Source organism: Clytia hemisphaerica, unplaced genomic scaffold (genome assembly GCF_902728285.1).
Source record: "Clytia hemisphaerica strain Z4C2 unplaced genomic scaffold, Clytia hemisphaerica genome assembly, whole genome shotgun sequence".
NCBI classification, from domain to species: domain Eukaryota; kingdom Metazoa; phylum Cnidaria; class Hydrozoa; order Leptothecata; family Clytiidae; genus Clytia; species Clytia hemisphaerica.
The window spans coordinates 636,942-651,576 of NW_027104525.1; the positions used below are offsets into that span (position 1 = coordinate 636,942).

General features: G+C 35.0%; 1 protein-coding gene across 1 annotated transcript; it reads left to right on the forward strand.

The window, feature by feature from the left end:
- Positions 1 to 1,497: 1,497 nt before the first annotated feature.
- On the forward strand, positions 1,498 to 7,397 carry LOC136822000 (T-box protein VegT-like). Its single transcript, XM_067078218.1, has 7 exons — positions 1,498 to 2,253; positions 3,636 to 3,960; positions 4,674 to 4,941; positions 5,173 to 5,319; positions 6,015 to 6,082; positions 6,560 to 6,618; positions 6,985 to 7,397. The coding sequence occupies exons 1-7, from the start codon at positions 1,782 to 1,784 to the stop codon at positions 7,347 to 7,349; spliced, it is 1,704 nt and encodes a 567-aa protein (XP_066934319.1). The 5' UTR covers positions 1,498 to 1,781; the 3' UTR covers positions 7,350 to 7,397.
- The last annotated feature ends 7,238 nt before the right edge of the window (positions 7,398 to 14,635 follow it).

Consider the following 14,635-nt stretch of genomic DNA (forward strand, 5'->3'; position numbering starts at 1 on the left):
TGTAAATAAAAAAATCGATAAGGAACTTTGAGGCTTAAATTCTCTGTAAAAATAATATAAGGAACTCCAGGCTCAGAGCAAAGTTGAGGTTCCTTATAAAAAAGAAAACGTGTATTCTGATCTTTCTAACTTTCTGTTACGCGCCTTTTGATAAAAACAAAACTATAAAAACATAAGGCTTCCTTCGCCAAAATATTAAGAACAAGTTAAGAACATTTTAAGGCTTTGCGGTCTTTAAAACACCCTAATTTCTTAGAAAATTGTACAAAAATTCAGAGAATGGTCTCAGTTATAAATTTAATGCGTGTCCAAATTTTCAGTGATTTATCGCACATCATCATCATCAGATTTTGGCTGAAAACCCATTTTTGATGACATCATAAATCAAAAAATTGCATATCTCAAAAACTAGTCAACCAAACTTCATGAAATTTTCACCAACAGCACAAGGAGTGTTCAAGTTTAAAAATTTTCAAAGATTTTTGATTCTTTTGGTGTTTTTAGGAGGGGTCTGCATTCTAGGGGACGTTTATTAGTTAATTTATGACCAAAATCACTCTAATAAATTAAAAAGGAAACCGCTTTCGCACATTTAAGCACAATATATAGAACTGTTGTTAATTGTTCGCCATTTCTGAAAAATGAGTTGCTTTGAGTCTTTTAATCTCTTAATTTGAAACCCGTGTAATTTGTCAATTTGTCAGTGAATAAAGTAGTGAATAAAGTAGACGAAACGTTTTGACTCAAAATTTGAAAGAGACTGCAGCTGATTATTTGGAGGAGCACCGATAGACAAATTGGTCGAAAGCCAGCCCTTTACACCCTAAAATCAGAACTTTTTTGGCCATAAATCGAAAATCGGAAATCCAAATTTAAAATGAAAAGTTTTTGTGCTTGGCTACTTATTCCAAAAATGTGGAGCACCAAAAGGCCAATTTTGAAAGATTTTCTCCCCGGTTTACCCCAATTTTGGACGACTCGCCACGCTACTGTAAAATACTCATTATATTTGAAGACGAGCGTTAGGTAAACACCGGAAAAGAAAGATTAAATTTCGAAAATATTAAATAATTTACTGGACAGCTTGGATAAAAACTGGAATTAAAACAAGAAAAATTCCATTAGAGTTAAAAAAAACACAAAAAAACAAAGAAAATCTGAGAACAATAACATTCTCATAAAAATAAGTAAAAAAAAGGTTTAAAAACATTACGAAGTCCTTTTCACTCTACAAAAAAATCGAAAGAAAAATATTCAGGACAATTGGAAGGCGTTAACCATCAAAAAATATTGATGAAATGATATCAGTTAAAATGTATCTAATGTAGGCCGTATTTCCACACCAAAGGTGCAATCCCTTTGTTCTCAATTCTTTCTGTTGTGGTATAGAACCTTTCTATATCAGAATAATATTTTCATTTCATTAAAAAAAAACTCCGATTCAATCCCTATTTTTACCTTATATATTATTTTTCATCATTTCTCACGTTGGACTTGGGGTGTTTAGTCAGTCAGCACCTCCTCAAAGAACAAGCGACGAGCTGAGAAAGATTTTAACGGTAGTAAAAAAAAGAAAAATAGTAGGCAACAAGTGAGGAAAATATTCGCGTGAAATCACATCAAGAAATAAAATTTTTTCGCTAAACGCGTGTGTGTATATACCCAACACCCAACAGAGTGTAAGTGTGAGTCTTTCACTTTCGAATAAAATACTTTTGAAAAGAAAAACGTGTTGGAATTGACTACACATACGTCAATAGTAATTTTCTTTCTTCTCAACAATGAGTGATTCATGGTGTGATCCTCGTCATCAACCAGCAAGCGACTTTGTTGGCACCATACATTACACTAGTGAAGACAACAGCAACACTCCATCGTCAACAACATCACCAGATATCACATCCACACATGATCAACTATCACTGCAACAAAATACAGTATCTGTAGCATCACCACCAGCAAGCTCCGGTAAAGCTACCACCGCCAACAATATTGGTGACAAACCTACACCACCATCAGAAAGCAATACCATCACATATCATGAAACAAACCAATCGGAACCTAACACATCACATTTTTTAACAAATTCACTCAATAACAATGTTCAGTACCCAAATTATTTCTATCCATCAACTAATGGACTGGGACCAAATTCAACTGATGGGAATTTGAGCGTCACCAATGAACCAACAACCAATCAACACCCAGTGACGTCACATCACCCGCATCAACAACCAAAAGAAATAAATGAAGGTCAGTACAGTTTCATAATATGATTTTTAACCATTTGACCCTTTCCGTGCCAATGTCCAGCAAATTTGTCATTGCGGAATTTCTTAAAAAAAGCCCACGGCATGTATATAGCATTACGAAGAATTAGAATCACAATCACAAACGTCCAAAAACGGATAAGCTTCACTATTGTATTTGATTTCTACTATGTCTGAATCAGTCGTCTAGCTTGGTAGACTACATATTCTTCCAATTAAAACAACTGTCTCGCCTCAAAAAGTTTTTGTCATCTTTTGCCAATTTTTTTATTGCTGTTGACATGGAATTGGTTGAGAGGTGGGCCGAACGTACAGAATATCTGAATATATTGTGTAGTTTTTATGGTATGCAAATAAAAAGAACGCCTACCTGTGGACTGGCCAACACTTTTGTTTTTATATTGCTATTGTACGGTTCAGTAGAGGGTTGCCCACTTAAGTAAGGCTTGTTCAAATCAGGATCGAAGATGATTTATAATTGGAAATTTTCGTGTTTACTGTTGAGTGTTAGATGTTCTAATTGATGCATCATGCCTATAATGAGAAGATAGACAATTGTCGAGGTGGATAAGAATAAGCTAAGGTCAAAAATTATTTTAAAAAGAGAGAAACGATGCTGTCATCTTTTATTACTGTATTTGTATTTTGCTGCGAAATCATCTCTTAATAAGACGATTAGCTAAAACAATTTACAATTAAATATCTTGATTAATAGTATTCTTAAATAATTATAAAAGGCCAAATATAACGTAATTCGTTGATGAAATTTCAATCTCGTCTAGCTGCACCAGATGTTAGAGAGTCTAAAGAAATTAAATTTACGCTATTATAAATAGTCTTAAGATATGCAAACTCATATTATCCCGTAACAGTCATCGTATTATCGTGTAACACCTATATATTATTGTACAGCGCTTGACGTCCTTATCATCAACTGCTTCAATAGTACGCCTCTATCTCGCAGCCCCGGTGGAACTTCTTCCCAAAGCGGGTTAAAAAATTATATTGTGTTCAGGTCAAAAAAATCAGTGGGGATGGTTTCGGAGTGTAATATTTTTCAATTTAACTTCAAGGAAGGATACGAAAAACAGGTATTTTTCCCAGCAGGGACGAAATTTTAGCCAAGTTTCTCAGTGAGTAGAGGTCCATAGATTTATAAAGGCGGAAGGGCTAGATGTCGTACTTTTGCTGAAAAGTGTGTCGTGGTTAGGTGGGAAATCCTACCTAGGTCACGTGACATTACAATGGAATTTCAGCGCTTGACCAATCAGAAGCCTCGGGGGTTTTCGAAAACAATTTTCTTTCGATTTTCAATTATTTTGCTTGAAAAAGCTTAAAGCACGTCTTTTATTTTCATACATGCAGGTTATCTGGATACAGCTTACAACAACTACAGCACAAACAACAACAGCAACGACCACCCACAACTTAATAAATATGATCGATACGCCCTCTGGTCGGAGAGCGGGGCCACCCAAAACCCGTCCAACAATTTCAATACACCCTTACTACCACCACCCTACCCACCATCTCATTTCGGATATCAAAAATTCTGGCCATCATCTCGATTTAATAGGCGGACAGTGGTTACACCGAAGGATTCACCAATCAAAATGACACTGGAGAATAAAGCAATGATCGAGAGGTTTGATAAATATTGCACGGAGATGATCATCACCAAGACTGGAAGGTATAACACTTTCTTTTAAAAAGAACATGAAAAAAAGTCTTTTTAAGTCGTTCTGAAGTTTTAGAGTTTTAAGCCTAGAAATGTTCTTAACATATTCTTATTTAACTCAAGAAATAGCCTGTTTTAGAGTCCACAAAGTTTTAAAATGTTTTTAACTTGTTCTTGACATCTTAGCCATTGAAGCGTAATGTTCTTATATAGTTTGTTCTTGAAACAAAAACATGTATCATAATATTTTTGTGAAACCCAAGGAGGAATCGGGCTTCTTTCTTTAGTCGTGGTGAAGGGTTGATTTTGTAAAGTCTTTGATTTACACGTTTAACATTACCAAAATACCAAAATTTGATTCTTATATTTTCAAAAATATTTCGAGTGAAATTAACCAAATCTTGACTACAGATAAACCATATACCTCCAAACTACAACCTCTATAATTCGAATGTCTCCATAACTCGAACAAGTTAACTATGCCTTTATAAACCTTACTCCATAACTCAGAATTTTCTAAACCTGAACAAATTTGTACTCCCCGCGAGTGTTGGAGTTATAGGGGATCCACTGTATGGAGGATCTCTCAAAATCTTTTAAGTAAATATTATTTTGCTTTTTTAATGAAACTAAGAAATTGCAGCCAAACACTAGAAATTGGTTGTAGAAAAAGTGGCTAGATTGTGAATACTTGATAATTAATAATTCATTTATTGAAATTTTAGGCGAATGTTTCCTTCGCCACAGATCACACTGCAAGGTTTGGAATCAACACAAAAATATTTCGTCCTTTTTGACGTCACACCTGCTGATGACAACCGTTATAAATTCCATCATTTCAATTGGGTGATCGCCGGAAAAGCCGAACCTTTACCACCTGTCCGCTTTTATATCCATCCAGAATCACCTTTGACCGGTGCACAATGGATGAAACAACAAATTACTTTTCAAAAAGTCAAATTGACCAACAATACTTGTGATCAGCATGGGCATGTAAGGTTCTTTAAATACACGCTTTTTCACAAGAACCTTTTGGGGATTTAAGCCTTAGAATGTTCTAACATGTTCTTATTTTCATCATTTTGTGCAATTTCATAACAAATTGAGTGTTTTAGAGTCTGCGAAACGCCTTAAAATGTTTTTAACTTTTTCTTAATATTTTGGCCGTAGAACAATAGTTCTTAAAAGCATGTATATTGATAGGGTATATTTTATAATTTTTAGCTCATTTTGAACTCAATGCACCGATATCAACCTCGTATTCATGTGGTACAAGCGACTGACATTTATCAATTACAATACCAAACATTTCACACTTATGCGTTTCCGGAATGTCAGTTCATCGCTGTTACCGCATATCAAAATTCACAGGTAAGCGAGATGATAATAATGATGTTTTTGTTTACCGTAAAAGCTCTCAATTTCCAACTTGAGTTTAAAGATATTTTTGTTTCTGATATAGAAAGATATAGAAAGAAGGCGCACCTCTATGCTGACATAGCAGAATAAACCGATGAACAAAATTTTTGCTCGTATGGCGGTGAAGGGATAAAAACTTGTTCTTTCTCTGCTTAAAAATGCTGCGTAAGCAGATTGAAGGAGAAAAATGATGCCTTTTAAAGTGAATAAGACATTTTTGACATATTTGACAGTTTTCTGTTACGAATTTTTCTGGCGGGATAAAAAATCCCAACCGAATCATTGATTTCAACACCACTTGATCACGAAAAAAAATCGCAACGGAAAACTACAAAATATTCTCTTTAAAGGGGCATAAAAGTACTGACGAAATTTGTAAACAACATAAACTGCATACGGTGCAGCGGGATACAAACTAAAAACAAATGTCACATGTCAAAATAAAAATTCAAAACAAATATGGCTGATTTTAATTGTTTCAATTGTTTTACAAGTTTGTTTTGGACACGTGATTTTAATTGTTCTCTTTAATAACACCTGGTTTACCCAATATTTACACTTTACTGCTTTAATGTTCCTTTAAACTTCATTAAAGTTCATTCGTCGACTTTGAACCACAGTATAATAATTTCTCTATCATTTTCTAGATAACACAATTGAAGATTGAACATAACCCGTTCGCAAAAGGTTTTCGAAAGCAAGAAAAAGACAAAAGGTATGTTTACCAACTCCTTGAACAAGGGACACCTTCAACGCTTCAATTGCCAAGAAAGAGGGCCAAAAAAAATGATTAATTTCAATTCGACCTCTGATATGCTAAAAAAGTGAAGGTTGAACACTTTAGATTTACCAGATTAGGTGTATGAGAGCCAATAATTTCATCATTGATTTTAAAAGTGTGAGACGATGAAAAATTCTTGAAAAATTTCTATTGTTTCTACTAGAAGTAGGATCGACTTGAATACATCCCTGGTCATACTTTCAGTCATTGGAGGAATCAATAACGAATTTATTAATAACCCATAAGGACGGGAAATGTCTTATTTTCAATTTGAAAATTTAGTAGTTTGGTGGATGAACATCAAAATTTGGAGTGAATCCCAGCAAGGAAATGATATAGTAAATATAGTAATTGCTATATCATTTCCCTGATCCCAGCAATAACTTTACCTGATTCCTTTCTTTATTTTAGTAAATCACACGAAGAGGACAGACCATCAAATGGCAAAGAAAAGCGAATGGAAGACACAGGTAAGACATTAGGGATCCACTCCTACGTTTCTTCAACAAGCAATCGACTATTGTGGAAAGTTTTAAGACTAATATTAAAAAGCACTCCATGTGAATATCTTATTGTTCAAAATTTGAGTGACATTTCATGACCTAGAAACTTATAGATTCATTAAAATCGATTAAAATCAACTTTTAAGTTGATTTTGAAAGACAAAGTAAAATCGCGGAAACTTTTTCGATTCGTAATTTACACATACTAATTTGCGAGTTTCCACCAAAAAAAGTTAGATCTAAGAGATCGTTTTCTAGCCACTTTTTTCGACCTCAGCAGCGGGACTATAGGGGAGCATATCATTCTATCATATTTTTTTCTTACACTTACAGATTTTAAAAAGCCATATTGCTTCGATCCGAAATTCGCTTCCGAACGAAAATCATTGAACCATTATGACGCATCCATTGGCCGATGGAATTATCTAGATCAACAAATGAACCAATCAGGATACACGAATCGACCTATTGCTCCAATCGATTGTTGTAACAGCCAATCAAAATACGAATACAGATATCCTGCACCAATGAACACATACAACGACTTCGAAAAAACACAACAACATTTTCAAAACAATGAACTAATGAAATCATACATGGATTACAACCAGACGGAAACAGTACCACGTGCTATACCGTTCATGCCCGAGTATCCTTCGTCGACGGATTTTAAAGTTAACGGACCTTCTTTTATCTAAAGGGCTACATACATACATCCATACATACATACACTGCACAATATATTCATAGAGGTATAAAGAAAAACAGGAGTTGAATGTGTCGGTAATTGGTCGTTAAAGTCTTTTGATTTCTTTTATAAAATGTATCAAAAGAAATTCTAAGCTCGCCCGATGAAATAAGACTTTTTAGTAGAACTCAAGTTTGCTATGAACATTCTAATAATCAGTATTGAAGATTCTCGCCTTTTAATATACGAAAATTAGATAAAAATTCGTCCACGAAGCAAGTTTATGTTCCATTTCGCTATCCGTTCAATTTTGTTTTGAAAAGATATTTTCTCAAGCCAGAAAATGAAAAGTTCTTTATAAGCACACACGATTTCAGACTCAATCTGTAGACATAAAGTCGCTGGAGAATTTTGGAGGAAAGTATCAAGCAATAGAGTTCACCTTAAGGAAAACATTGATCGAAAAATCTTATCATTTGATGAAGGATTGCCAAGTTTACAGGCCTTTTTTTAGTCCAAATATTTTCTTACACTGATGTCAGAAACAATGAATCTCGTCTCATCTAATTTCTAACGCTTAAATGAGCCAATAGGATTTCACCTATGGATAAAAGAGCTCATTAAAAATGCACGATATATGAGATTATGAGCATGCATACATCGTAACTTTTTTAATCGTAGGGCGAGCTTGGTTACAATAGCATACTTCTCCTGTTTCTTTATACCTCCATGATATATTGTCAGACAATATTGATGATATATTGCTGAGTGCAAAGGTGTCCGCAATATGTTGTCAGCTCGATTTGCAATTTCCCAACAAGAATGTTTAGAAACGTTTTTGCAACCCTACCTGTAGTCTAGCATGCTAGACGACTTAACTCAGTAAAAAATAGGAAGTAGAAAACTTGACAGGAGCTTCAATATAGTTTATTTTAACCATATCCCGACATAAAAATTTCCCGCTTTCAACAAAAACGTTATAAACGACTGGATTCCCAGTCTACCCTACCTGGGACTCATGATGAAGGTGAAAAAAATTTACCCTGACCAGCGGTACATTCCCGTACCCCCCCCCCCTCCTCTGGGCAGTGTAGTGTCTGCTGAAAAAGAAAAAAACAGGATATTATGAGCCCTGTGGGAGTCTTTATTGATGTGTAAATATCATTTTCGAGTTTAATGGAATGCACTCATTGTAAATAAAAATCTTTATTTTCTAATTTTTGTTACTTATTAATTTCCGTTGGGCTAAAAAGTCTTTTGTTTTTGCATCCTCGTTTGAAAAAGCGCCAAGCCTTTTTTAACACATGAAGTGCTTAACTTTTATCGCACGAAGAAAAAACTAAAGGCAGTTTTTATTGTAACAACCATAATACTAAGTGGGCTAAAAGTGTGAAAATCTAAAAAGTCTAAAGCACCTTCAAAACAATTTAGGGGGATAAACTGGAGTTTTTACAAGATAGACAAATGCTAAACTTTGCAGAACAGCATTAATATATTCTTTATTATTATAGCGTTTAAAAATTAAAAGTTCTATCTGAAAAAAAACCCGAGGTCCCAAGTGCAAAGTCTCAAGGGTCCCGAATTAAAATATATCCAAATTCTATCTAAAAAAATGTTTCCCAAACCCGAAGTCCCGAGGTCTCGAATTGAAATTTATCAAATTCCTCAGAGCATTTATACAAACCTAAAGTCCCGAGGTCCCGAGGTCCCGAAGTCCTGAATTGAAATTTATCAAAATTCTATTAGAAAAACATTTTTTACACAAACCTAAAGTCCCGAGGTCCCGAAGTCCTGAATTGAAATTTATCAAAATTCTATCGAAATAAAAAAAATGTTACACCGTCCCGAGGTCCCGAATTGAAGTATGTCAATATTTTTTTTCAGAAATCTAATATTTCAGGACTTCGGGACTTTCCGTTAGGGTAATTCTTTTTCTGACTGAACTTTGATAAATTTTCTATTCGGGACTTACGTACCGTGAAAAGCACAGCTCAAAATCATATATTTACGCTGTGCCGACGAATCGAGATTCTATTCATCGCGCAATCAGCGAAGACAAAAGTAACCATGACGACCATCCAAGATCTTGGATGAGCGTCATAGTCGATATTTTTATTCCCGTCGTTGAAAACACAACTTACAAAAAGTCATCAATGCTTTGTAAAAAGAGTCAGTGATAGAGAATCATAACATAAAGTCTGTCTATTATTTCGATTCAATTAAATTGACATTTCCATAATTAAAAGTTTAGTAATTACTGTTATACATTTGGGGATCATGTAAAAGATTTCTTTCGAAATAAAGTCATTTCAACTACACTTGGAGGTTTCTGGGGAATTCGTAAATAGTAAACTGCATACTGATACAGTCTGCTAGACATTAATATGGTAATATTTGCTCTTCATCTTTGATTTTTTCTACAGTGATTAGATTGACACATGCGCGATAAAATTTCTATTATTTGTCTTCAGAGGTTACTATTTTCTTTGAAAACTTAACCTCTGATACTCAGGGTAGGACTTACGGGCTTCGGGTTGTTGTATTTTTTTTTACAGAAATTTGTTATATTTCAATTTGCGACGGAACTCAGGACTTCGGGACTTTTGGTTGGCGTAAATTTTTTTTTAACATAAATTTGATTATTTCAATTCGAGACCTCGGGACTTTAGTAGTGTAAAAAATTTTTCTGATAGAATTTTGACAAATTTCAATTTGGGACTTATTCGGGACTTAAATATCTAAACTAATTCTTTGATTTTGTTCTGTTAAATACACATTAGAAATCATGGCAGACTTTGTAAAAACTCCAGCTTATCCGCAATTTAGAACGCCCTTCCCTAGCGGTTTGCATGATGGCGTGATTTTCCAGTTTTGGTCTTTTTCCGTCCCCTTAATCTCTTTATTGCATAATAACTGGGCATGAAAGGAAATATTCCTAGCGAATTTCGATTTAGCACTAAAACATGAATTTTCAAAATCAAATCTATTTTAACAAAACTACAACACTGTTTGATATTTATTAAAACATACAGTAAACTAAACAAAATTGACCCCTCTAATAATCCGAGCAGACCCTGATTAGTGATTAACAGTACCAAGGTCTGGGTTCCGTTTCCATATTACGATGAATATTAAAAATGAGCTTTAGATAAGCACAGCGATTGACTCAAGATAAAAAATAGCGCCTATAATCTGCAGTCAATCAAAACATCCTTCATGTTTTCAAGACATCAAAACCTTAGAACCTTAGAACCCAGCCGTTTCACTTTCATTTCCATGATTCCTTTCGACCGTGGAATAGACTATAAATCGGCCGTACAATGTTGTCCACGTTCACTACAATCAACCTCATAAATGTTGACACTTTTTAGAAATTCAGAACATTTCTAAAGCAATCCCCCTCCCCTTGTCTACAAAGCTGAAGTATCGTCAATCTTTCACTAGAACTAACTCCAGCCGCTTTGTAGACAGGGGAAGGGTTTTCTTGGTCTTCAGCCAGTGCTATTTAAGAAAAGTGCCCAAATATTATGAACAGTATATCCCTAGAAGAGAACGTGGTGGCTAGTTAAAATACTGGTGTTTATAAGGGGTTTCCCAAAAATGAAATATATCCAGATATATATCAAAATATGCGAGTTTTGCGTTGGAAATAAGTTTATTTGAAACATTTTTTGTCAAAAAGATAGAGATAAACTAAATAAAGATAAACAGATTTTTTAAATGTAAATGAACATACGTACATAGGAAAAATCATTGATTTAAAGAGGTTCAATCAATTTTTCAACACAACAATAAACGAAAAATCCAGGGTAGTTCAAGATCATTGCTTAGTTCTAAAGTACTTTTGATCCCAAAGTCCACCATTCTGCAATTTGAGCTGAATAATGATCTGGTAGGGAGGGGGATATGTACAGGTTTTCAGGCACGACGCAACGGGTACGGCAGGTACGGCGGCGGCCGCCGTACCAGATTTTTACAAAAATACCCGAAGTTTTCCTCTTCGTCGGTAAAATCGCTATGAAATTGCTTAAATTTCCTCATTCGCCGTACCAGATATAAAAAGCTTCCGTCGTGCCTGAGTTTGACAAGTTTGACGGTGTGACGGTATTAGCCTTTTCTGCCGTCGGTGTTTCAGTCTTTGAAGGAAAAAGTGACAATATTTTTATGTCAAACTTGCCATGTGTCACAAAATATGGATTGAGCAAATTTTGTCGGTGCTCCGTCGGTATTTCGGTGTTCTCTGATCAAGATAAAGAATTGAATCATTATCATTAGAGTCATTATTATTTCACAGATTTTCAGCGAGCTAGATTATTAAGTAAAACATCAGTGGAAACCATGCCAGTCTTCCAAGCGCCCACACCGTGGTTACCCAAGAAATTGAAAGAGCCTTTCAAGTGGTTCTGCACTGCGTAAGGTGTCGGTATAAACGAGCTGCAGTGTTCAAGTGGTAAGCGAAAATATCTTTTCCATTCGGGGGCGGAAGAATGGTTCTCTGATGGATTTATAGGTACCAATTGCTGTGTAGTAAAGAACCTATGGTTTGTGGTTGTCAAAGAACGAATGGTTGCTTCGATTGATTCTTCGTCAGTACTTTCTGGTTGCAAATGTGTGTCTTCTGCGACCTCAACCTTTGCGCTGGAAGAAGCGATCAAAGGATTTGTATTGCTCGCGAGTGGTATATCTTCTTTCAATATTTCACCTTTAAGAGCATTGGATTTAGTTGCTTCGAAGTCTTCTTCTGAAGCGCCTGGTGATTCCTTTTCATTGGAATTTGTAGTGCGTGGTGATTCCTTTTCTGATGATTGGTTTTCATTAGATTCTCCATTTTTCCCTCTTTCGGATTCATCTTTGGGTGATTCCTTCTCAAAGTAGGATTTCTCTGGAGGTTCTTCTACACCATCTGGGGATTCCCTGATCATTTCAACGTCAGTAAAATTCTCTTTCCGTTCATCAGTTTCACTTAAACCTTTAATAAAGTTCTCTGCTTCCTCAGTGACATCAGTTATCTCATCCATTACGTTTCCCGATCGGTTACCGTTATTGAAAATATCCGATTCCACACTTCCATTATATTCTGATCGGGTTGTATTAGTGTCAATAACAGATTCCCGCTCACTGATGTTACTCTCAACACAGATATCCGATCGGGTCTGCTTCATCCCGATTCCAGAATCTTCTTCACTGTGGAGATTTTCATCCATTCCGTACACAAATCGACTTCCTTCACATAAAGTTTCAAAATTTCCTTCAGTAGGACTACAAATTAAATCCTTGTCGTTGATCAAACGACTTAGATGATCTAACCGATACGACGAGATGAGATTCGATAGAAGACCAAGTGTTAATTCTTCAGGTTTTTCCTCAATTTCTTCAATTTCTTGAAGTTTCTCGAAATTCGCCATCCATCCAAACTGTCAGTTAGCGTATAAATATCGATTCAGTTTAAAAAACTTAAACGTAAATTATTTACCATTTAATCCCAAGTGCTTTTCCGCCCTTTCTTTTATAAGAAAATTTCCAAGATTCCTATTTGAAGACGCTAAATTAAACCATTGATTGGCTTCAAAAATTGTATTGTGCAATATGAGTTCAATACGCTATGTCATACAGTCGAAATCTAAGAGTGAAGAGTTTACGAAGTAAAAAAGCAAAATCCAATTACTTTTTGCTTAAAACCACAAGGAAAACTAAGAAAAATATTTATGCTATTTGAAGAATCTTTATTCATTTCGACGGTTATTCACAAATGAAGATGGTATTCGATTCATGTAGGATTAATTGAGAATGTTGTTGAATGAAAAGTATTCAGATCGGAAATTTGTGTATAAATGATCAATAATTGATTTGAATAAACTATATGGAGACTAAGTTGCCATGGAGATGGGAAAACAAAACTCGATGGGAGGTTTAGTTTAGCTTGATCCACATTTGAGACTCTGCATCAGGGAGAGGGGGCGTCTGATTTCCGAAATACCGAAGAATTTTGTCGTTATTCAGGCCGAAAATGTTTTAGTTTAATTACCTTTTTTTTTTTTGAGCCATTTTGAAAAAAATTCAAGAATGAAATCTCCTCCATTTACCTAGATTTCGACGTAAAAGTAGGCCGATACCGAACCAATTTTAGGATTCCGAAATAACGAATAGATCTTGTAAGATCGCCGCAATTCCAAAGTAAAAACGGTCGAGTTCGGCAATACCGAAATCTAGTAAGGCCCCAACTACATTGATAAATTACGTGTAACACGTGGGACCCTTTCAAGGAGTTAAGAATGTCGATCCAAATTTCGAAGCAAAGATTTCATTGCTCTGTGATACTAAACTTTTTACCAAAATAAATTTTGAATGTTGTCAATGCTTCCACAATCATGGTCGTAATATTTGAGAACAAAAGGGAAATTCCTACGAAATCTTCTAACCACAAACCCTTTGGAAGCGCTCTAAATTAGGTTGGAAGGGTAAATCTGAGTTTTAACGCTAGACTTAAGACGCCCAAGTAAAATGGAATGGGGGCATGGTGCTGAACAGGAAGTGTGTATCTTTCTGTCAAAATATTTAACAGAATGCAAAATTTTAACTGACAGGGTCAAATGTCCCTCATCTTCACCTTTTTTTAAGATAACTTGAGAAAAATATTAGATTTTTCATCTGACAGGGTTCAAAATCCCTCTGTCCGGGTCCAATTTTCGTTTGACTAAGTTAAATTTTTGGCTGAAATTTAATACACGTGAGATTCAGTTTTTCTAACTGCAGTGTTGCGGCATTCCTGTCGGCCGTCAAGTTTAGTTCCCGCAGAGGGCATTGGCTTTTCTTAAGCCCCATCTAATCTGATCCAATCTTTTTTTTTTTTGAGAAAAAATATGATCGTGTCATACCATTGATATTAAAATAGATGATTTTTATGATTTTGATACTGTATCATTTTCATTGTAAGTTTTGGTAATAAAAAAGGTCTACTAGCCGCTCAAGTTGTATTTTAGATTACTACTACTTTAGGAACGTTTAATGGGTGTTCACGTTTGTTCGTTAGTGTTTGTAGTACACTACACCTAAGGTCTAAACGAATTAAACTATTAACTAACATATAACTGACCCCCTGTTTGAAATAAGCTAAACTAATTAATCGAACGTTTTGTAACTAATCAAGACGGGGGTAAAATCATTTTCATGCCGAACTGTTAACCAGAACGGTTCAATTCATTCAATTAAGTGGAATTTTTGTTTGCGAAACAAATTTTTTTTGTGAAAAGTACTCTTGATAGGTTCTTGATAATTCTGCATGATTTTTTTTGTGGA